Genomic DNA, 22,991 nt, shown 5'->3' on the forward strand with positions numbered 1-22,991 from the left:
TGTAAGGAGTGGGTTGGGGTAAAGTTTCAAAAAACATGCAGGTCAAGTTTAGATTAGAAAACTTTGTTCACTCATTTATTCCTGCAGATCCTAAACTGCCAACATCTCTAACCATCTGATTAGGTTTCCATTAACAAGTCTGAGACATTCCATGTATCACAGTCTTTCAGTAAATACAGCACACGGATTTCAACTTCTTATAAAGAATGGTTTGCCAAAAGGAAGCTTTAAATGTCCACTTAACTAAGTCTTGCTTGGCTAATTAAAACATACCAGAATTTTTCCATTTTTTTCATTTGGGTTGACAGAGATAAAATTTTCCTTTCAGGGGGGTTTTACATATAAAACTGCATTTATATGATGGTAGATATGGATGCAGATTCTGATAGGGCTGCTTTAAAAAATTATCCAATTTAAATTGTTTAATTTGTCTCATTAATTACAAAATTATTTAATTTGAAAGGTTAAGACTTAAATTTTCAATTTAAGTTGAAGTGATTTCTTATATTGCTCAAAATGATAGAATCCCAGAAACATGGGCTCATCCATGGTTGTGAAAGGCTGTTTTTGTTTTGGTAAATGTGTTTAAACAATAACCAAAAAACCCCCAAACCATTTACATATGTATTTTATGTATACACATACAGAAAACCCAGAATGGTCCTTAGGCATATATGAGTTAAATGCAAATTCTAAATTCTGATTGAGTAATGACTATGGAGATTTTCCCCAACATTTAGAAAAGCTGTTCTCTAATGCAGAGGAAATAATATACCATAGTATCAAATGTTCTTTTCTGCTAAAGGAAGCAACTACAGAAAGCTTTTATTTGTTCAAAGTAACCAGTGCTACAGATGCAAAAAAAACAAAAACAAAACCCCCAAAAAACCCCCCCAAACCCAACAACTTCCCCAATACTACTTCAAAACGAACATATCAAACATGATTTTCATTAGAATGTAGTTATTTCTTCACACTAATAAATCAAAAGACCAAGACCCAGATTTTATATATATATATAAATATATATAAAAAGCAATGCAAACAATTATTGAGCTTCATCTTCTGGACAAGAATGCCAAGTTAGTCTCTCTTCATAAAAAGCAATTACAATTTGAGGACACTTCATATTTGCCTCCTTTGCCAGCACCAAGTCCGCCTCATCTGAATCTTTCCATTTCATGAGAAACATTAATTCTCCACTGCTGTCTGTGGCACCAATTATTCGCTCTGGGTCAAGACCTCTGGCAAAACCTCTTGGTTTATCAGCAGCATCTCTTTTCTTCTTTGATTTGCTATCATCAGATTCACTGTCAGATAAAGATTTTCTTTTTGTTCCATCTTTTTCTTTACCAGCTTTTTGAGAATTAAGAAATGCTTCAATTAACTCTGGACAATCTAAATTTTCTTCGGGTTCCCAAGTATTGTCTGCATCTGTAAATCCCTTCCACTTCAGGAAATACTCCACCTTCCCATTCACTACGCGTCGGTCCAGTACTTTTTCTACCACAAATTCTTCAGGTTCTACCTCTTCGACTTTTTTACTCTTTCCATTCTGTTTCTTTCCCATTTTTTGCAATGTAGTTTTATTGGACGCCATTTTTTATTGCAGACTTGAAGAGCTATTATTCACCGCCTCCGAGCTGCTCCGGGTCCCGGGTCTGCAGCGTCTCCGGCCCTGCGCGCCTCAAGCTCCAGCTACATCTGAAGGGCCAGAAAGGCCCTTTTCTGAGAACCTGTGGATACACTGAATTCAGTGACATCAAGTTCTCAGCACTTACTATCCACCCAGTTTGGGACCTTGAGTTTGATCACTGTGGCTATGCACACCCACTTTACGGCTCTTGTAATTATCATTCATTTGCCTTTCAGTATCACTACTTTTCTGAATGTGGATAAAGGTACACTATTGAATACAACATTTATTCTTTTATTCAGTAAGTACTGATTATGCATCTTTTAGGGCTCTGGTACTCTTCTTTAGGTGCTGAAGATGTAATCTCTGCCTCCACAAACTTACATTCTAAAACCAAAGAGTGAAAGATTATAAGGAGGAAAAAGTAGTGTAAGAACTAGAGAGTAATAGGAGAGAAGCAAGAAGCCTGGGGTGGGATGAGCAAGGGTGAAGTAGAAGGAAAGTAGGGCAGAAAGGTAGCCTGGATCTAGTGGTGTGCTGGAACCAGCTCAAATTATTATAAAAATTTCAGGAATTTTGTGAGCCTACTGTTGAACCATTGGCAGCTTAAAATCACCTACAGTGGGAGCATTTATCAGAAATCAGCAAATGCTACACACCAAGACACCCTTCCCCCAGAGAGCTGGTTGTTAAATATTTGTCTACATAGTGCTGCCTAGAGCATATGGTTTTATAGGCATGATAATGTATTGAGATTACAAATTTGATGGAAAACTATAGGAGAGTTGTGTACATGGCAGTAAATAACCTCTCGGGCTACTGCATTAAGTAAAGGCTCTGGTGTGGCAAGGGTGGAAGTGCAAAACCCTTTCAGAAAGCTTTTCGCAGTTACTACTGAAAATTACCCAGCTGAATAAACCAGAATTTCCGAATCTTCCAATTATTCATAAATGAGGCATCTTGAGCAGAATTATATGACCTGAGCCAGAGTTGCCTGAAAACAGACCTTTGGTAGCAATGGCATGACTCCAAGAAATTCATGGCCTTGGATGGCTAAGAAATGCTCATGCTTCTCTTCTCAAGGTACTGGTACAGTCCATTTGCTGATTGTTAGTGGACGTTACTAGCCCGCTGATAAACTTTGGGTCACAAAGTAATTGTTTTAAATGTATATCTACTCCTAATGAAATTTTAAAGTACATCAATGCTACATTTTGTCCCAAAACTCCCAATGGAAACACTCATTCAAAAAATTGAGACAAGGTAAAGGGAAAACAAGGAGGGAGCCCAGTTTCTGAAGGTACCTCCAAACTCTCACATTATTCTTCCTGAACTGCTCCTTTGGGTAAAGAGAAATGGAGAAAAGGAGGATGAAACCAAATGTAACCGTGTTCCAAAAATTTCCAAATTCAGCCTCTGGGGATGGGAGCCATCCAAAGAACCAAAGAAATTCCTCCTCTTGAAGAATTTCTCAAGCGTCAATGGTGTTTGATTAAAAGACCCTCTGTCAAATGTAGTGGTCTTTTAACTACTGGATGCTATTTATATGTCTTAGCTAAATACATCAAGCTTACAGCTTACCTGTGATGACTGGTAATATGCTGCTAATTGTTTTGTTTTGCTTTTGTTTTTCTATTAAAATACAGGGGTCAGTCAGGGTGCTGACATCTTTCTGGAAGAAACATACTATCTTCTTTTCTTTTTATTTAAACCTTTTGGCTGAAGTATATCATACATAGAGATCACTAATTACTCACCCGTTGTAACTAGCATTAAAGTCAAGAATATTACCAGCATCTCAGGAAGCCACACTTTATGCTCTCTCTGTCACACCCCCTGCAAAAGTTACCACTCTCCTAGCTTATAGCACTTCACATCATATTATTGTGTGCTAATATATCCTTCATTCTCATTGCTTTATAATAATCCACTGTAAGAATATACCAAATGAATTTAATCTACTCTACTGTTTATTGACATTTGGGTCACTTCCTATATTTAACTATTATAAGTAATACTGCTGTGAACACTCTATTAAATGTCTTTTGTGAAACAAATATACATATTTCCTTTGGACATATATCTAGAAGTGGAATTGATGTGTCCCAAGTGTATGCATGATCCACTTTGGTATATACTGCCACATAGATTTCAAGAATATTTTCACCATTTACACACCACTAGTCGTGTAAGAGAATTCCAGTTGTTCTACATCCTAGCCATATCTGGTATTATCAATCCTTTTTTTTTTTTTTTTTTTTTTTTTTTTAAACATCTTTATTGAAGTATAATTGCTTTACAATGGTGTGCTAGCTTCTGCTTTACAACAAAGTGAATCAGTTACACATATACATATGTTGCCATATCTCTTCCCTCTTGCATCTCCCTCCCTCCCACCCTCCCTATCCCACCCCTCTAGGTGGTCACAAAGCACCGAGCTGATCTCCCTGTGCTATGCGGCTGCTTCCCACTAGTTATCTATTTTACATTTGGTAGTGTATATATGTCCATGACACTCTCTCACCCTGTCACATCTCACCCCTCCCCCTCCCCATATCCTCAAGTCCATTCTCTAGTAGGTCTGTGTCTTTATTCCCATCTTGCCACTAGGTTCTTCATGACCTCTTTTTTTTTTTTTTTTTTTTTTTCCCTTAGATTCCATATATATGTGTTAGCATACTGTATTTGTTTTTCTCTTTCTGACTTACTTCACTCTGTATGACAGACTCTAACTCCATCCACCTCATTACAAACACCTCCATTTCATTTCTTTTTATGGCTGAGTAATATTCCATTGTATATATGTGCCACATCTTCTTTATCCATTCATCCGATGATGGACACCTAGGTTGCTTCCATGTCCTGGCTATTGTAAACAGAGCTGCAATGAATATTTTGGTACATGACTCTTTCTGAATTATGGTTTTCTCAGGGTATATGCCCAGTAGTGGGATTGCTGGGTCATATGGTAGTTCTATTTTTAGTTTTTTAAGGAACCTCCATACTGTTCTCCATAGTGGCTGTATCAATTTACATTCCCACCAACAGTGCAAGAGTGTTCCCTTTTCTCCACACCCTCTCCAGCATTTATTGTTTCTAGATTTTTTGATGATGGCCATTCTGACCGGTGTGAGATGATACCTCATTGTAGTTTTGATTTGCATTTCTCTAATGATTAATGATGTTGAGCATTCTTTCATGTGTCTGTTGGCAATCTGTATCTCTTCTTTGGAGAAATGTCTATTTAGGTCTTCTGCCCATTTTTGGATTGGGTTGTTTGTTTTTTTGTTATTGAGCTGCATGAGCTGCTTGTAAATCTTGGAGATTAATCCTTTGTCCGTTGCTTCATTTGCAAATATTTTCTCCCATTCTGAGGGTTGTCTTTTGGTCTTGTTTATGGTTTCCTTTGCTGTGCAAAAGCTTTGAAGTTTCATTAGGTCCCATTTGTTTATTTGTGTTTTTATTTCCATTTCTCTAGGACCTGGGTCAAAAAGGATCTTGCTGTGACTTATGTCATACAGTGTTCTGCCTATGTTTTCCTCTAAGAGTTTGATAGTGTCTGGCCTTACACTTAGGTCTTTAATCCATTTTGAGTTTATTTTTGTGTATGGTGTTAGGGAGTGTTCTAATTTCCTACTTTTACATGTACCTGTCCAATTTTCCCAGCACCACTTATTGAAGAGGCTGTCTTTTCTCCACTGTATATGCTTGCCTCCTTTATCAAAGATAAGGTGACCATATGTGCGTGGGCTTATCTCTGGGCTTTCTATCCTGTTCCATTGATCTATATTTCTGTTTTTGTGCCAGTACCAAACTGTCTTGATTACTGTAGCTTTGTAATATAGTCTGAAGTCAGGGAGCCTGATTCCTCCAGCTCCATTTTTCGTTCTCAAGATTGCTTTGGCTATTCGGGGTCTTTTGTGTTTCCATACAAATTGTGAAATTTTTTGTTCTAGTTCTGTGAAAAATGCCAGTGGTAGTTTGATAGGGATTGCATTGAATCTGTAGATTGCTTTGGGTAGCAGAGTCATTTTCACAATGTTTATTCTTCCAATCCAAGAACATGGTATATTTCTCCATCTATTTGTATCATCTTTAATTTCTTTCATCAGTGTCCTATAATTTTCTGCATACAGGTCTTTTGTCTCCTTAGGTAGGTTTATTCCTAGGTATTTTATTCTTTTTGTTGCAATGGTAAACGGGAGTGTTTTCTTAATTTCACTTTCAGATTTTTCATCATTAGTATACAGGAATGCAAGAGATTTCTGTGCATTAATTTTGTATCCTGCTACTTTACCAAATTCATTGATTAGCTCTAGTAGTTTTCTGGTAGCATCTTTTGGATTCTCTATGTATAGTATCATGTCATCTGCAAACAGTGACAGCTTTACTTCTTCTTTTCCGATTTGGATTCCTTTTATTTCTTTTTCGTCTCTGATTGCTGTGGCTAACACTTCCAAAACTATGTTGAATAATAGTGGTGAGAGTGGGCAACCTTGTCTTGTTCCTGATCTTAGTGGAAATGGTTTCAGTTTTTCACCATTGAGGACAATGTTGGCTGTGGGTTTGTCATATACGGCCTTTATTATGTTGAGGAAAGTTCCCTCTATGCCTACTTTCTGCAGGACTTTTATCATAAATGGGTGTTGAATTTTGTCGAAAGCTTTCTCTGCATCTATTGAGATGATCATATGGTTTTTCTCCTTCAATTTGTTAATATGATGTATCACGTTGATTGATTTGCGTATATTGAAGAATCCTTGCATTCCTGGAATAAACCCCACTTGATCATGGTGTATGATCCTTTTAATGTGCTGTTGGATTCTGTTTGCTAGTATTTTGTTGAGGATTTTTGCATCTATGTTCATCAGTGATATTGGCCTGTAGTTTTCTTTCTTTGTGACATCTTTGCCTGGTTTTGGTATCAGGGTGATGGTGGCCTCGTAGAATGAGTTTGGGAGTGTTCCTCCCTCTGCAATATTTTGGAAGAGTTTGAGAAGGATAGGTGTTAGCTCTTCTCTAAATGTTTGATAGAATTCGCCTGTGAAGCCATCTGGTCCTGGGCTTTTGTGTGTTGGAAGATTTTTAATCACAGTTTCAATTTCAGTGCTTGTGATTGGTCTGTTCATATTTTCTATTTCTTCCTGGTTCAGTCTCGGCAGGTTGTGCATTTCTAAGAATCTGTCCATTTCTTCCAGGTTGTCCATTTTATTAGCATAGAGTTGCTTGTAGTAATCTCTTATGATCGTTTGTATTTCTGCAGTGTCAGTGGTTACTTCTCCTTTTTCATTTCTAATTCTATTAATTTGAGTCTTCTCCTTTTTTCTCTTGATGAGTCTGGCTAATGGTTTATCAATTTTGTTTATCTTCTCAAAGAACCAGCTTTTAGTTTCATTGATTTTTGCTATTGTTTCCTTCATTTCTTTTTCATTTATTTCTGATCTCATCTTTATGATTTCTTTCCTTCTGCTAGCTTTGGGGTTTTTTTGTTCTTCTTTCTCTAATTGCTTTAGGTGCAAGGTTAGGTTGTTTATTCGAGATGTTTCCTGTTTCTTGATGTAGGCTTGTATTGCTATAAACTTCCCTCTTAGAACTGCTTTTGCTGCATCCCATAGGTTTTGGATCGTCGTGTCTCCATTGTCATTTGTTTCTAGGTATTTTTTGATTTCCCCTTTGATTTCTTCAGTGATCACTTCGTTATTAAGTAGTGTATTGTGTAGCCTCCATGTGTTTGTATTTTTTACAGATCTTTTCCTGTAATTGATATCTAGTCTCATAGCGTTGTGGTCGGAAAAGATACTTGATACGATTTCAATTTTTTTAAATTTACCAAGGCTTGATTTGTGACCCAAGATATGATCTATCCTGGAGAATGTTCCATGAGCACTTGAGAAAAATGTGTATTCTGTTGTTTTTGGGTGGAATGTCCTATAAATATCAATTAAGTCCATCTTGTTTAATGTATCATTTAAAGCTTGTGTTTCCTTATTGATTTTCATTTTGGATGATCTGTCCATTGGTGAAAGTGGGGTGTTAAAGTCCCCTACTATGATTGTGTTACTGTCGATTTCCCCTTTTATGGCTGTTAGTATTTGCCTTATGTATTGAGGTGCTCCTATGTTGGGTGCATAAATATTTACAATTGTTATACCTTCCTCTTGGATCGATCCCTTGATCATTATATAGTGTCCGTCTTTGTCTCTTGTAATTGTCTTTATTTTAAAGTCTATTTTGTCTGATATGAGAATTGCTACTCCAGCTTTCTTTTGATTTCCATTTGCATGGAATATCTTTTTCCATCCCCTCACTTTCAGTCTGTATGTGTCTCTAGGTCTGAAGTGGGTCTCTTGTAGACAGCATATATATGGGTCTTGTTTTTGTATCCATTCAGCAAGTCTGTGTCTTTTGGTGGGAGCATTTAATCCATTTACATTTAAGGTAATTATCGATATGTATGTTCCTATTCCCATTTTCTTAAATGTTTTGGGTTTGTTATTGTAGGTGTTTTCCTTCTCTTGTGTTTCTTGCCTAGAGAAGTTCCTTTAGCATTTGTTGTAAAGCTGGTTTGGTGGTACTGAACTCTCTCAGCTTTTGCTTGTCTGTAAAGGTTTTAATTTCTCCATCAAATCTGAATGAGATCCTTGCTGGGTAGAGTAATCTTGGTTGTAGGTTTTTCTCCTTCATCACTTTAAGTATATCCTGCCACTCCCTTCTGGCTTGCAGCGTTTCTGCTGAAAGATCAGCTGTTAACCTTATGGGGATGCCCTTGTGAGTTATCTGTTGTTTTTCCCTTGCTGCTTTTAATATGTTTTCTTTATATTTAATTTTTGATAGTTTGATTAATATGTGTCTTGGTGTGTTTCTCCTTGGATTTATCCTGTATGGGACTCTCTGTGCTTCCAGGACTTGATTAACTATTTCCTTTCCCATATTAGGGAAGTTTTCAACTATAATCTCTTCAAATATTTTCTCAGTCCCTTTCTTTTTCTCTTCTTCTTCTGGGACCCCTATAATTCGAATGTTGGTGCGTTTAATGTTGTCCCAGAGGTCTCTGAGACTGTCCTCAGTTCTTTTCATTCTTTTTTCTTTATTCTGGTCTGCAGTAGTTATTTCCACCATTTTATCTTCCAGGTCACTTATCCGTTCTTCTGCCTCAGTTATTCTGCTATTGATCCCATCTAGAGTATTTTTAATTTCATTTATTGTGCTTGTCATCGTTTCTTGGTTCCTCTTTAGTTCTTCTACGTCCTTGTTAAATGTTTCTTGCATTTTGTCTATTCTATTTCCAAGACTTTGGATCATCCTTACTATCATTATTCTGAATTCTTTTTCAGGTAGACTACCTATTTCCTCTTCATTTGTTAGGTCTGGTGTGTTTTGACCCTGCTCCTTCATCTGCTGCGTGTTTTTTTGTCTTCTCATTTTGCTTATCTTGCTGTGTTTGGGGTCTCCTTTTCACAGGCTGCAGGTTCGTAGTTCCCGTTGTTTTTGGTATCTGTCCCCAGTGGCTAAGGTTGGTTCAGTGGGTTGTGTAGGTTTCCTGGTGGAGGGAACTAGTGCCTGTGTTCTGGTGGATGAGGCTGGATGTTGTCTTTCTGGTGGGTTCGTCCACGTCTGGTGGTGTGTTTTGGGGTGTCTGTGGCCTTATTATGATTTTAGGCAGCCTCTCTGTTAATGGATGGGGCTGTGTTCCTCTCTTGCTAGTTGTTTGGCATAGGGTGTCCAGCACTGTAGCTTGCTGGTCGTTGAGTGAAGCTGGGTCTTGATGTTGAGATGGAGATCTGTGAGAGATTTTCGCCGTTTGGTATTACGTGGAGCTGGGAGGTCTCTTGTGGACCAGTGTCCTGAAGTTGGCTCTCCCACCTCAGAGGCACAGCCCTGATGCCTGGCTGGAGCACCAAGAGCCTTTCATCCACACAGCTCAGAATAAAAGGGAGAAAAAATGGAAAGAGAGAAAAAAAGAGGATAAAATAAAATAAAATAAAGCAATTATAATAAAAAATAAGAAAAAAAATTATTAAGAGTAAATTTATTAAGAAAAAAAAATTTTTTTTTTAATTTTTAAAAATAGATTTATTAATTTTTTATACTAAAAATAAGAAAAAAATTATTTAGAAAAAATTTATTAAGAAAAAAAATTTTTTAATTTTTTAAAATAAAAAATATTAAAAAACTTATTAAAAATTTTTTTAAAAATAGAAAATAAGGAAAAAATTATTAAGAAAACATTTATTAGGGAAAAAAAAAATTTTTAAGCCAAAAAAAAAAAAAAAAAAAACGGACGGACCTAACCCTAGGACTAACGGTGAGAGCAAAGCTATACAGACAAAATCTCACCCAGAAGCATACACATATACACTCACAAAAAAAAGGAAAAGGGGAAAAGTTAATATATCCTGCTCCCAAAGTCCATCTCCTAAATTTGGGATGATTCGTTGTCTATTCAGGTATTCAACAGATGCAGGCACATCAAGTTGTTTGTGGAGCTTTAATCCGCTGCTTCTGAGGCTGCTGGGAGAGATTTCCCTTTCTCTTCTTTGTTCGTACAGCTCCCGGGGTTCAGCTTTGGATTTGGACCCGCCTCTGCATGTAGGTCCCCTGAGGGCGTCTGTTCCCCGCCCAGACAGAACGGGGTTAAAGGAGCAGCTGATTCGGGGGCTCCGGCTCAGTCAGGCCGGGGGGAGGGAGCGGTACGGAGGAGGCGGGGCGAGCCTGCGGCGGCAGAAGCGGGCGTGACGTTGCAGCAGCCTGAGGCGCGCTGTGCGCTCTCGCGGGTAAGTTGTCCCCGGATCACGGGAGCCTGGCCGTGGCGGGCTGCACAGGCTCCCGGGAGGGGCGGTGTGGAGAATGACCTGTGCTCGCCCACAGGCTGTTTGGTGGCGGCAGCAGCAGCCTTAGCGTCTCATGCCCGTCTCTGGGGTCCGCGCTGATAGCCGCGGCTCGCGCCCGTCTCTGGAGTTCGTTTAAGTGGCGCTCTGAATCCCCTCTCCTTGCACGCCGCGAAACAAAGAGGCAAGAAAAAGTCTCCTGCCTCTTCGGCAGCTGCAGACTTTTTCTCGTGCACCCTCCCGGCTAGTTGTGGTGCGCTAGACCCTTCAGGCTGTGTTCACGCAGCCAACCCCAGTCCTCTCCCTGGGATCCGACCGAAGCCCGCGCCTCAGCTCCCAGCCCCCGCCCGCCCCGGCGGGTGAGCAGACAAGCCTCTCGGGCTGGTGAGTGCTGCTCGGCGCCGAGCCTCTGTGCGGGAATCTCTCCGTTTTTCCCTCTGCGTCCCTGTTGCTGTGGGATCCGCGCTGATAGCCGCGGCTCGCGCCCGTCTCTGGAGCTCGTTTAGGCGGCGCTCTGAATCCCCTCTCCTTGCGCGCCGCGAAACAAAGAGGCAAGAAAAATTCTCTTGCCTCTTTGGCAGCTGCAGTCTTTTTCCCGGACTCCCTCCCGGCTAGCACCGAAGCCCGAGCCCCAGCTCCCAGGCCCCGCCCGCCCCAGCGGCTGAGCAGACAAGCCTCTCGGGCTGGTGAGTGCTGGTCGGCACCGCTCCTCTGTGCGGGAATCTCCGCTTTGCCCTCCGCACCACTGTGGCTGCGCTCTCCTCCGTGGCTCCGAAGCTTCCCCCCTCTGCTACCCGCAGTCTCTGCCCACGAAGGGGCTTCCTAGTGTGTGGAAACCTTTCCTCCTTCGCAGCTCCCTCCCACTGGTGCAGGTCCCGTCCCTATTCTTTTGTCTCTGTTATTTCTTTTTTCTTTTGCCCTACCCAAGTACGTGGGGATTTTCTTGCCTTTTGGGAGGTCTGACGTCTTCTGCCAGCGTTCAGTGGGTGTTCTGTAGGAGCAGTTCCACGTGTAGATGTATTTCTCATGTATCTGTGGGGAGGAAGGTGATCTCCGCGTCTTACTCTTCCGCCATCTTGCCCCTCCTCCTATCAATCCTTTAATTGTAATGCTATTCTGCTGTATAAGTAATGGCGTTTTTGCCATTTATATTTTAATTTCCCTGATGATTAACAAGCAGTTGTTCCTATACTTATTGGCTATGTGGATATCTTCCTTTGTGAAGTGCCACTGAAGTCCTTTGACCATTTTTCTATTGAGTGATCTTTTTTTATTGATTTGTTCAAGCTCTTCATTTTCTCTAAATATGAGTCCTTTGTCCTGTGTGACATACACTTTCACTATTTTAGTTATGCCATTTGATAAACAGAAAGTCTTCATGTTTAATGTAGTACAATTAATTTTTTTCTTTATAGCTAGTATTTTTGTGTCCAGTTTAAGAAAACTTTGTATACCTCAAGGTCATAAAGATGCTCAACTAGGTTTTCTCATAGAAGTTTACTGATTTATCTTGCACATTTAGATTGGTAATCCAACTAGAATTCATACTTGTTTATGAAGTGAAGTATAGGTCCAAGGTAAATTTTTTCCGATATAATTATCTAATTTTCTTAGGGCCACTTATGGAAAAGGTCATTCGTTTTCCCTACTTCATAGCCTTTATAATAAATCAGTTAGTATATTTGGATGAGGCTGTTTTGGGCTGATACATTGTGCTAATTGTTTGTCTCCTAGCTTCCAATGTTTCTCTGTGTCATTCCTTCTTCTCCAGCATCTTAACCTAAATAGCTCCAAGTAGATGCCTGTCATATTTCATCCCAATCCTCTAGCTCTTTTCAACAGACACGTTGTCTGCCATAAGCATGAATGTGCCTGAAGCAGAAGTCCACAAAGTTATCATTATTCACTTTCGTTAAAAACTGAGCCCTTGAGGAATTTAAAAGTAATACTTTGATTGCCAGAAAAATCACACTGTGACAACAACTCAGAAAGGATACAACCTGAGCTCCTATTCTAATTCCTTGTGTTGTACCATAACTAATGTACGTTTGCCACTTATTAAAACTTAAGTAAAATTTGTTAAAAATAAAATTAAGTTAATAAAACATCTGATGTATTCATTTACTTTTCAGGAATGCCAAAAGTAAAGGCTAATTTTAAAAGATGCTGAATAAATTTGAGAACTTCAAATGCGCTTAGTAAAGAGGTATTACTTCTGAAATATATAAGTGTACTTCAGGGATAAGGCTGACTTTAAGCATCACAGCAACATAAGAAATATGAATCTGGAAGTATAGAATTGACCAAAGTAGGACTTTGAAGTTACCTGATGTTATTAAATCTGGAGCCAATTTAGAACTATGTACAGTGACCAAATCTTGGCTCCTGACTTTCAGGAGAGTACAATTATATACAGTTAAGAGAAAAAAAAAAAAAAAACCCTCTGGCCTTTAAAATTGTATGTAACAGTCAGGATCCCAATAGGAAATAAGTGGTGCACTTAAATTATAATAAATCAAGGACAGGTTATTTACAAAGGCACTCTTTGTGGGTGCAGGGAACCAGAGGGATAGTGCAATAACCTGAGATTAGTAGCCATAAAGCTGCTGCAACTCCTTAGACATAAAGAGACAAAGAAACCATTACCAGAACCAGAAGAAGACAGGTATACAGAGAAGGCCACCTTGAGAGAAACATCTTAGTTTGACGGGGGGAAAAGACTTCAAATACTCTAAAACCTCGTATCAGAAAACTAAAACTGGCTCTAAAGCCTTAAAATTGAATTCTGCTTTTAATGTTCCAGGAACAAGCCTTCAGCATTACGTCATAATTCTTTCCAAATAATAGAAACCAAGCCAAGAAAACTCTGTAGGGAGAGTTTTCCCTACTTGAAAATAAATACCCAGAATACGCTGACCTGAATCCCCTTGTCTCCCTCCAGGCCCCTATTGACCAAACCCAACCAGAGGTCAGAGGGCATGGGAAGCCACTGTTGGAGTCCATACAAATCAATCTCTCTCCAGATGCGAGGCAAAGCAGGGTAGAGAGGGAGAAGGGTGGGAGATATCTAAGCAAAAGGGATTTGGAATTTTAACTTTGCTATCTTATCTTTACCTTCTTGGCTCTTCTGTGGGTTTAATCATTATGTGTTAAAATATAATTTCAAATCAATTAGACTTTGGACATTTAAGCAGATTAGGTTCAGATAGATGATGACTATTTAACTCTACAGTAAGTATAAATGTGTATGTTGTGCATGTAAGAAAGAGAACTGGAATGAGTTCTAGGGGAGAGGCCAGGGACACAGATCCATCAGAAATGTTCCTCAGAAGGTTCTATTACAACAGTTATGGAAATAAAAGGGCATAATTAGTTCATCTGGGAACATTTTTGAATCCTTTAAAAACCATTTGGCATTGCTATTCCCTATAACGAAAACTAGATTAAAGAAACCAGTAATTTAAATAGGGAGCTTCAGATATGTTTAATGGAGATGTTATTTACTGAAATGCAAGGAACAATATTGGCTTGAAGCATTACAGTGATTTAAGAAACAAGAAGTAGGAAGCATAGAGCTGGCTAAAGTGGAATATTTATAGACAGGTTTTGGATGTAAATCAAAACTCTACCAGGAAGGTTTAGAAAGGAATGGGTACTTTATTGGGTAAGGTTCTATCTACAACTGTGAGTCAACTGAAAGTTAATAGCAGCTTTGTTAAAGGTCATAGATAAATGACTACTGTAGTTTTAATGAATATTTTATTCACGTCACCTTTAAATTAGTTAAATTTGGAAAGAGTAATGATGTAATGCCAAAGGCTCCTTCCTGGAATATTAAAAGCAAGATTTAATTTTAAGGCTTTAGTACCAGTTTTAGTTCTCTGATACAAGGTTTTGAGATATTTGGAGTCTTTTCTTTTTCTTTTTAAGATTTATTGCATGTTAGAAATTGTTTCTTAAATATTTATGTTTTACACAAATAATATAGCAGAAAGAGCAGGGAATTTACAATAATATACAACTCGTTTTGAACCCAAACTTCATCAGTTATTACCACAGCAAAATTAGGGAAAATCATTGAAATCATTTCTTTGAGACTCAGTTTTCTTTTCTGAGAAATGGGAAATACTCAAATTTTTAAGCATTAAGTAAGATAGGATTTTTAATTAATATTATTTACCCTCTCCAGTTTTGTCTCTGTAAGAATAGAGCTTCTTTTGTGTGGTTCAATAGCCAGCAAGTCTAATAACATAAAGAGATAGACCCAGGGAATTTTCCTGGTAAAGAGTATGATATTGAGCATTAGAAAACTGAACCCCATGAATTACGAGGGCCAGTTTTAGTAGAGAGGATATGGGAAAGCTATAGTCAGAGGGAAACTGCAGGTAGCATTTCTAGATGAGGCTTTCAGACATTAAGGGGAAGGACCCTAGACAGAAGAGGCTTGGACCTGTGAAGGCAAGCCCAGCCTCTGAGTCAGGTATCAGGGGTGAGAAAACGGAAAACAAGATGAGGCAAAAGGAGCTAGGTCAATGGAACGAGAATAGATTGGGGAATCCAGTTTATTCAAGTGCATAAAGGACCTGAGTCTTGGATCACTTTTAAAGGCCAGATGAGCAATCACACTGCACAGCCTGATAGGTCTTGTGGGCCCCTGAAGCCATTATTCCTGCTGTAACAACAAGATGCCCTAGAAAGCCGTGGAAATGTGGAATATTCTGATTGCTTTCCTTAGTAATCAGAGTCTGAAGCTTTATTAGCTAAAGCTTGTAAGGCATTCTGGGATCAGATAATATTAAATTATTATTACTTAAATGTAATTGAAAATTCTCTTGTCAGTTGTCCACATATTGTATATTGCCCTTCACTTAAAATTGGTAAATGTCTCTTAAAAAGTAACTTTTCAAATAAAATATAAACTAAATAATTGCTTGAGTACTTGAGAAACAAACCCACAGTTTCATCATTTTTTATGGATGAATAGTATTCCATTGGATACACACACCACATCTCCTTTATCCATTCATCCATTGATGGGCACTTTGTTTCCATAACGTGTCTGTTGTAAATAATGTTATGGCGAACGGAGGGGTACATGTATCTTTTCAAATTCGTGTTTTCATATTCTTTGGATAAACACCCAGAAGTGGGATAGCTGCATAATATCATAGTCCTATTCTTAATTTTTGAGGATATTCCATACTGTCTATCATCGTGGCTGCACCAATTTACATTCCCACCAACAGTGTATGAGGATTCCCTTTTCTTCACATCCTTACCAATACCTGTTTTCCTGTCTTTTTGATAATAACCATTCTGACAGGTGTGAGGTGATATCTCATTGTGGTTTTGATTTGCACTTCCCTAATAATTAGTGATGTTGAACATCTTTTCATGTGCCTGTTGGCCATCTGTATGTCTTCTTTGAGAAAATGTCTATTCAGCTCCTCTGCCCATTTTTTAATGGAGTTGTTTGTTTTTTATTGTTAGTTGTATGAGTTCTTTGTATACTTTGGATATTAACCCCTTATGGGACATATCATTTTCAAATATCTTCTCTCATTTAGTAGGTTTTTTGTTTGCTTGTTTCACTGATGGTTTCCTTTGCTGTGCATAAGCTTTTTAGTTTGATGTAATCCCATTTGTTTATTTTTGCTTTTGTATCCCATGCCTGTGGAGACACATCTAGAAAAATATTGCTAAGACTGATGTCAAAGAGCACACTGCCTATGTTTTTTTTCTTCTAGGAGTTTTATGGTTTCAGGTCTTACATTCAAGTCTTTAATCCATTTTCAGTTAATTTTTGTGGATGGTGTGAGATAGTGGTCTAGTTTCATTTTTTTGTATGTGGCTGTCCAGTTTTCCCAGAACCATTTTTTGGAGAGAGTATCCTTTCTCCATTGTACTCTCCTTGTTCCTTTGTCATAAATTAATTGTACATATAAACATGGATTTATTTCCAGGATCTCAATTCTGTTCCATTGATCTATGTATCTGTTTTACTGCCCAAACCATGCTGTTGTGATTACTACGTCTTTGTGATACAGTTTCACATAAAAGAGCATCATGCCCCACCTTTGTTCTTTTTTTCAGGATTGCTTTGGCTATTCAGGTTCTTTTGTGGTTCCATTTAAATTTTAGAATATTTTGTTCTATTTCTGTGAAACATGTCCTTGGGATTTTGATAGGGATTGCACTGAATCCGTAGATTGCCTTAGGTAATATGGACATTTTGACAATGTTAATTCTTCCAATCCATAAATGTGGAATATCTTTCATTTCTTTGTGAATTCTTCGATTTCTTTCAGTAAGTTTTCAGTGTACAGGTCTTTCACGTCCTTGATTAAATATATTCCTAGGTATATTATTCTTTTTATTGTGATTGGTATATGGGATTGTTTTCTTAAATCTCTTTTTGCTTGCTCATTGTTAGCATATAGAAATGCGACAAATTTTTGTATACTGATTTTGTATTTTGCAACTTTATTTGTATATTTTTTCTAATAGTTTTGCAAATAGTGACAGTTTTACATATTCCTTTCCAAGTTTATGTCCCTTTTATTCCTTTTTATTGCCTAACTGCACTGGCTAGGACTTCCAATACTATGTTGAATAAGAGTGGCAAGAGTGGGCATCCTTGTCTTGTTCCTGATCTTAGAAGGATAGCTTTCAATTTTGCACCGTTGAGTATAATGTTAGATGTGGGTTTGTCATATATGGCCTTTACTATGTGGCGGTACATCCCTTCTATACCTACTTTATTGATAGTTTTTAATCATAAATAAGTGTTGAATCTTGTCAAATGCTTTTACTGCATCTATTGAGATGATCATACGTTTTTATCCTTCATTTGTTAATGTGGTATATCACATTGATTGATTTGTGGATTTTGAACCATCTTTTCATCCCTGGAATAAATCCCACTTGGTCATGATGTACTGTTGAATTCTATTTGCTAATATAATAAAATAATTAGGATTTTTGCATCTATATTCATCAGAAGTATTGGCCTACAATTTTCTTTTTTTGTAATGTGTCTGATATCAGGGTGATTTTGGCCTCAGAAAATGAGTTAGGAAGTGTTTGTTTGACCTCTTCAATTTTGGGGGATAGTTTGAGAAGGATAGGTATTAAATCTTCTTTGAATGTTTGGTAGAATTCACCTGTGAAGCTGTCTGGTACTGGAATTTTGCTTCTGGGGAGCTTTCTGATTACTGTCTGAATCTCTGTACTAGTGATTTTTCTATTCAGATTTCCTATTTCTTCATGATTCAGTCCTAAAAGATTGTATGATTCTAAGAATCTGTCCATTTCTTCTAAGTTGTCCAATTTGTTGGTATATAGCTGTTTACAATATTCTTATAATCCTCTGTATTTCTGTGTTATCCATTGTTACTTTTCCTCCTTCATTTCTGATTTTATTTATCAGGACCTTCTCTGTTTTTAGTGAGGCTAGCTAACAGTTTGTCAATTTTTTTATCTTTTCAAAGAACCAGCTATTAGTTTCATTGATCTTTTCTATTATCTTTTTAGTCTCTATATTATTTATTTCTGCTCTGATCTTTATTGTTTCCTTCCTTCTACTAACTTCAAGCTTAATTTGTTCTTCTTTTTCTTGTTACTTTAGGTGTAAGGTTAGTTTATTTATTTGAGATTTTTCTTGTTTCTTGAAATAGGCCTGTATTGCTATAAACTTCCCTCTTAGTACCGCTTTTGCTATATCTCATAGATTTTGGTATACTGCATTCTCATTTTCATTTGCTTTCAGGTAACTTTTTATTGCTCTGATTTCTTCATTCACCCCATAGTTGTTCAGTGGCATGTTGTTCAGTCTCTACATATTTGTGATTTTTTCAATTTTCTTCTTGTAGTTGATTTCTAGATTCATACCATTTTGACCAGAAAATATGTTTAATATGATCACAATCTTCTTAAATTTTTGAGACTTGTTTTGTGTCCCAACCTATGGTCTATCCTTGAGAAAATTCCATGTGCACTTGAGAAGAATGTGTGTTCTGCTGAATTTAGATGGAATGTCTGATATAAAACTATCAAATCCATCTGGTCTAATGTTTCATTTAAGGCCACTGTTTCCTTGTTGACTTTCTGGTTGGATGGTCTATCCACTGATATAAGTGGGCTGTTAAAGTCCCTTACTATTATTGTGCTGCTGTCAATTTCTCCCTTTAAGTTCGCTAATAATTATTTTATACATTTTCATGTTCTTATAAAAGGTGAATATATGTTAACCACTGTTAGGTCTTCTTGATGAATTGACACATTTATATATTGTCCATAATGGCTCGTTATCTTTTTTGGCTTGAAGTGTATTTTGTCTGATATAAGTATGCTTAGAATATCACCTTCCATCTCTTCCATCCCTTTCAGCTTATGTTTGTCTTCAGAGCTGAGGTGTGTCTTTTAGAGGCAGAATACAGTTGGGTCTTGTTTTTCAATCCATCCACCCACACTCTGTATCTTTTGACTGATAAATTTAATCCATTTACATTTAGGGTTATTATTGATTGATGACAACTTATTACAGCTATTCTACCTTTTATTTTCTGGTTGCTGTATAGCTCCACTATTTCTTTTTCCTTATATTTCTGTCCGCCATTTTGGTTTGGTGGTTTTCTCAGTTTCCCCTTTTTTTATGTTTCATGTCTCTGCTCTATGTTTACATTTTGTGGTTACCCTAAGGTTTGTATAAAACACCTCATATAAAATAGTCCTTTTTCTGCTGATAGCATCTTATCTACATTTACCAAATAAGTTCCATCCTTTTCCTTTTCCCCTTCTATGTATTTGTTGTTTCAAATTATTTCTTTTTATGGTCTGAGTTTGATAAAAAACTGCAATTGCTACAGTTATTTTTCTGCTTTCTTTTTTTTTCCCCCTTAACCTTTATGCTATAATAAAGTGTTTAAAACCCATTCTGACAAAGAGTTGCAATTTTCACTCAAAATTTTGTGTAGCTTTTGCCTTTTTTTCTAGTAAAAGAGCTCCTTTCAACATTTCTTATAAGGCAGGTGTAGTGTTTATAACTCCCTCAGACTTTGTTTGTTCGGGGAAGTCTTTATTTCTCCATCATATCTGAATGGTAACTTTGCTGGAGAGAGTATTCTCGGGTGACAGTTTTTATATTTCAGTATTTTGAAAGTGTTATTCCACTTCCTCCTGGCCTGTAGGGTTACTGCTGAGAAATCTGCTGATAGTCTAATGGAGACTCCTTTGTAGGTTACCATCATTTTTCCTCTGGCTGCCTTTAAAATTCTTTCTTTGTCATTGATTTCTGACAATTTTAGGATAATGTGTCTTGGAGAAGGTCTTTTTACATTGAGGTAATTAGTTGTTCTCTTAGCCTCATGGACTTGGATGTCCAGTTCCTTCCCCAGGCTTGGATAGTTCTCAGCTATTATTTCTTTGAATAAACTCTCTGCTCCCTTCTCCCTCTCTTCTTCTTCTGGGATACCCAACAACCTAATGTTGCCTTTCCTAAAAGAGGTGAATAGCTCTCATAGAACTTCCTCATTTTTTAACATCTTATTTGTCTTTCCCCTTCTATTTGTATCATTTCTAGATTTCTATCTTCAAGCTCACTAATCCTCTCTTCCATGGTCTGCTCTATTTCCAATGCTTCTCTTCTGTGGTCTGCTCTATTTCCAATGCTTTCTAATGCATTCTTCATCTCATTTATTGAATTCTTCAGCTTCAGAATTTCTGTTTGTTTTTGTTTCTTTAGAGTTTCAGTCTCTTTATTAAAATATTCCTTCTCTTCATTGATTTTATTCCTGAGCTCATTAAACTGCCTTCCTAAGTTTCCTTGTAGCTCACTGAGTTTCTTCAAGAAGCTATTGTGAATTCTCTATCAGTTAGATAGCAGTATTCCATGACTTCAAGTTTGGTTTCTGGAGAACTGTCATTTTCTTTATGTGGACTAGTCTTACTGTGGTTCTTCACAGTGCTTGATGAATTGTTCTTCCACTGGTGCATATGAAGTTAATGACAGGTTAGAAGTTAGAGTCCTTTCATCTGTTTTCCTATAGGTGGTATTATAACACAAGTTTTTGTTTCTCTTACCTGAGCTGTCTCTGGTTACACTTGAGAGTTAGCACTTTCCAGCTTCCATCATCTCTGCAAAAGTATGGCTCCAACCCTTTGTTACTGCTTCCTGTGCCTCCAGGGGCCTTGCTGCCTTGTTTCTGCCAGAGTCGCTGTCATTACTGGGATGGTGGGCTCTCTCCTCACAGCTGGGATCCCTTGAGGCACTGTCGCCTTGAGGGAAGAGGAAGGACAGGGTGGGGAGGTGGGGTCCCAGGCCCCTCTGCCACTGCTGCCCGGTTACCTATGGTCATGGGTGCTGCTGTGGTCAGGAGACCAAAGCCCAGTACACCACTTCCTCTGCTGCTACTGGGTTCTCTGAAGCTGTGGGCTCAGCTGCTGTGGTCTCAGGGCCAGGATTGCAGGCACTGACTCTGTTGTTCCCTCAGTTCTGTCTTCTCTATGTGTTCCAATTCACCCACCTTTAGATGTACTAATGGGTGGAATTCTCCAGCTCCCTGGTTGGGCAGGGTACCTCTGTTAAGTTATATATATTTTACTAGTCATAGATTGAAGGAGATAGAGAAAGGAAGCTTTTCACTCCACCATGTTGCTGACATCACTCAACCAGTGATTCCTTAATGGACTCCATGTAAGGCAAATTGCTTTCAAATCTCAAAATCCTTTTCCCAAAGAGTATAATTAATGCTTTCACAATTATTCAGAAATCCATTTATTCATTCAACAAGTATTTATTTAGCCTCTGCTCTATGTCCTGCCTTATTTTAGGAAATGGGGATGCAACTATAAATAAGACAAAGTGCCTCACCTTATCATGCTTGCATTCCAGTGGGAGAATACAATTGAGTAAAGCAAACAAACAAACATAAATCTAAACATTAATGTACAATATAGAGTCAAACAGAAATTAGTAGAAAATAAACTAAAGTGAGAAGACAGAGAATAGGTTGATTTTAGATAATGTGGTCAGAGAAGGCCTCTCTGAAGAGATGCTTTTAAGCAGAATCTTGAATAAAGAGAAGAAGCAAGGCCTACAGATCTTTGATGGAAAAGCATTCAGAGAAGAAACAGCAAGTGCAAAGAGCCTGAGGTGGGAAGTCGTTTGATGTGTTCAAGAAAGAGCAAAGAAGCTTATTTAACTAGGCAGAAAGGGACAGTCAGAAGCCAAGTAATAAGGGTCTTGTAGGCCTTTCATGGGTTAGTTCAGGGAAGTGACGGATTTGTATTATGTTTTAAAAGGTTTACTTTTTTTTCCCTCAGGGAAAAGATAACAAGGAAACAGAGAGACCATTAGGATTAAGGGATCAAGCATCACTGCCATCCAGGAGGCAGGTGATGGTGTTATAATTTAGGATGTAGCAGTGGAGGGTACGATGAGAACTTGGATTTTTTAAAATATATTTTGAGGAATAGCATTTGCTGGTTGTGAGAGAGAAAATGGAATTAAGAATAACTTCAATTTTTTTTGCATTTATAATTGAGTAAATTTTTTTAAGGTGGGTAATGCTGAGGCAGGTAAAAATTGGGAAGAAAATAAAGATTTTGATTTTAGATATAGTAAGTCTAAGATACTTATTCACTATCCAACACAAAGATGTCAGGTACCGCTTCTATATTCATATCAGGAGTTTAGGAAAGACAGCAAAGCAAATAATCAACAGTCTATAAATGAGGCCTATTGTCTACCGTTTAACTTGACATTACAGAAAATTTTCTAAGGAGACTCATACTCATTCTCTTTACCATGAAATATGTCAGGCTCCGTAAGACATGTTTCTCCAGAGTAAAACCTTATGTCCATGACTGCTCTCCAAAGACCATCTCAGTATATTTCAGATTGCTGTAAAGATAGTGGCAGGCAGACCCAAATCTTTGGAAAATCTTGTATCCAGGAAGAGAGAAAACCATTTAAAATGGACAAAGCTATATTTTGGATGCTTTTCTAAGACAAACCTGAGAACAGATGAAACAATTTTTTCCAAAGACATGGATTTGTTTTTCTGAACATGAACTGTCTAATAAAATAGTCACTTTAGGCTATTTAAATTTAAATTAATTTAAATTTTAAAAAATTAAAAGTCAATTCCTCATTTGCACTATCCACATTTCAAGGGCTCAGCAGTCACACATTGGTGGTGACTACCATAATGGACGGTGCAGAAATAGAACATTTCCATCATTACAAAAATGTATTACGAACTAATGGATACAACCGGTCTTAGCTGTTGTCCTTAAATATCAATTTATGTGTTATTGAATCACTCAACTTGTAAGTGTAATTTAGTTTTCTTTGCTCGCTTCAGTCCTATTATATTCTGTATTTGTTCTGTCAATTCCGTGTATCAAGGTCTTTTCTGAGAGAATGTTCCAAAGCCAGACCTGAGTTCTTTGCAGAGACTGATCCACTCAATCAGTTCTGAAAGGAACTTTAAATTGTGGATTGTTAGTTTATGTGGTAATCATTT

At 37.7% G+C, this 22,991-nt stretch overlaps 1 protein-coding gene across 1 annotated transcript; it reads right to left on the reverse strand.

Moving 5' to 3' along the window:
- Positions 1-789: 789 nt before the first annotated feature.
- Positions 790-1,706, reverse strand: LOC133105140 (chromobox protein homolog 3-like). The gene has a single exon (XM_061211078.1). It carries the CDS (start codon positions 1,598-1,600, stop codon positions 1,049-1,051), a length of 552 nt encoding a protein of 183 aa, XP_061067061.1. The 5' UTR covers positions 1,601-1,706; the 3' UTR covers positions 790-1,048.
- Between the last annotated feature and the right edge of the window lie 21,285 nt (positions 1,707-22,991).

Source organism: Eubalaena glacialis, chromosome 14, assembly GCF_028564815.1.
Source record: "Eubalaena glacialis isolate mEubGla1 chromosome 14, mEubGla1.1.hap2.+ XY, whole genome shotgun sequence".
In the NCBI taxonomy this organism is placed as follows: Eukaryota; Metazoa; Chordata; class Mammalia; order Artiodactyla; family Balaenidae; genus Eubalaena; species Eubalaena glacialis.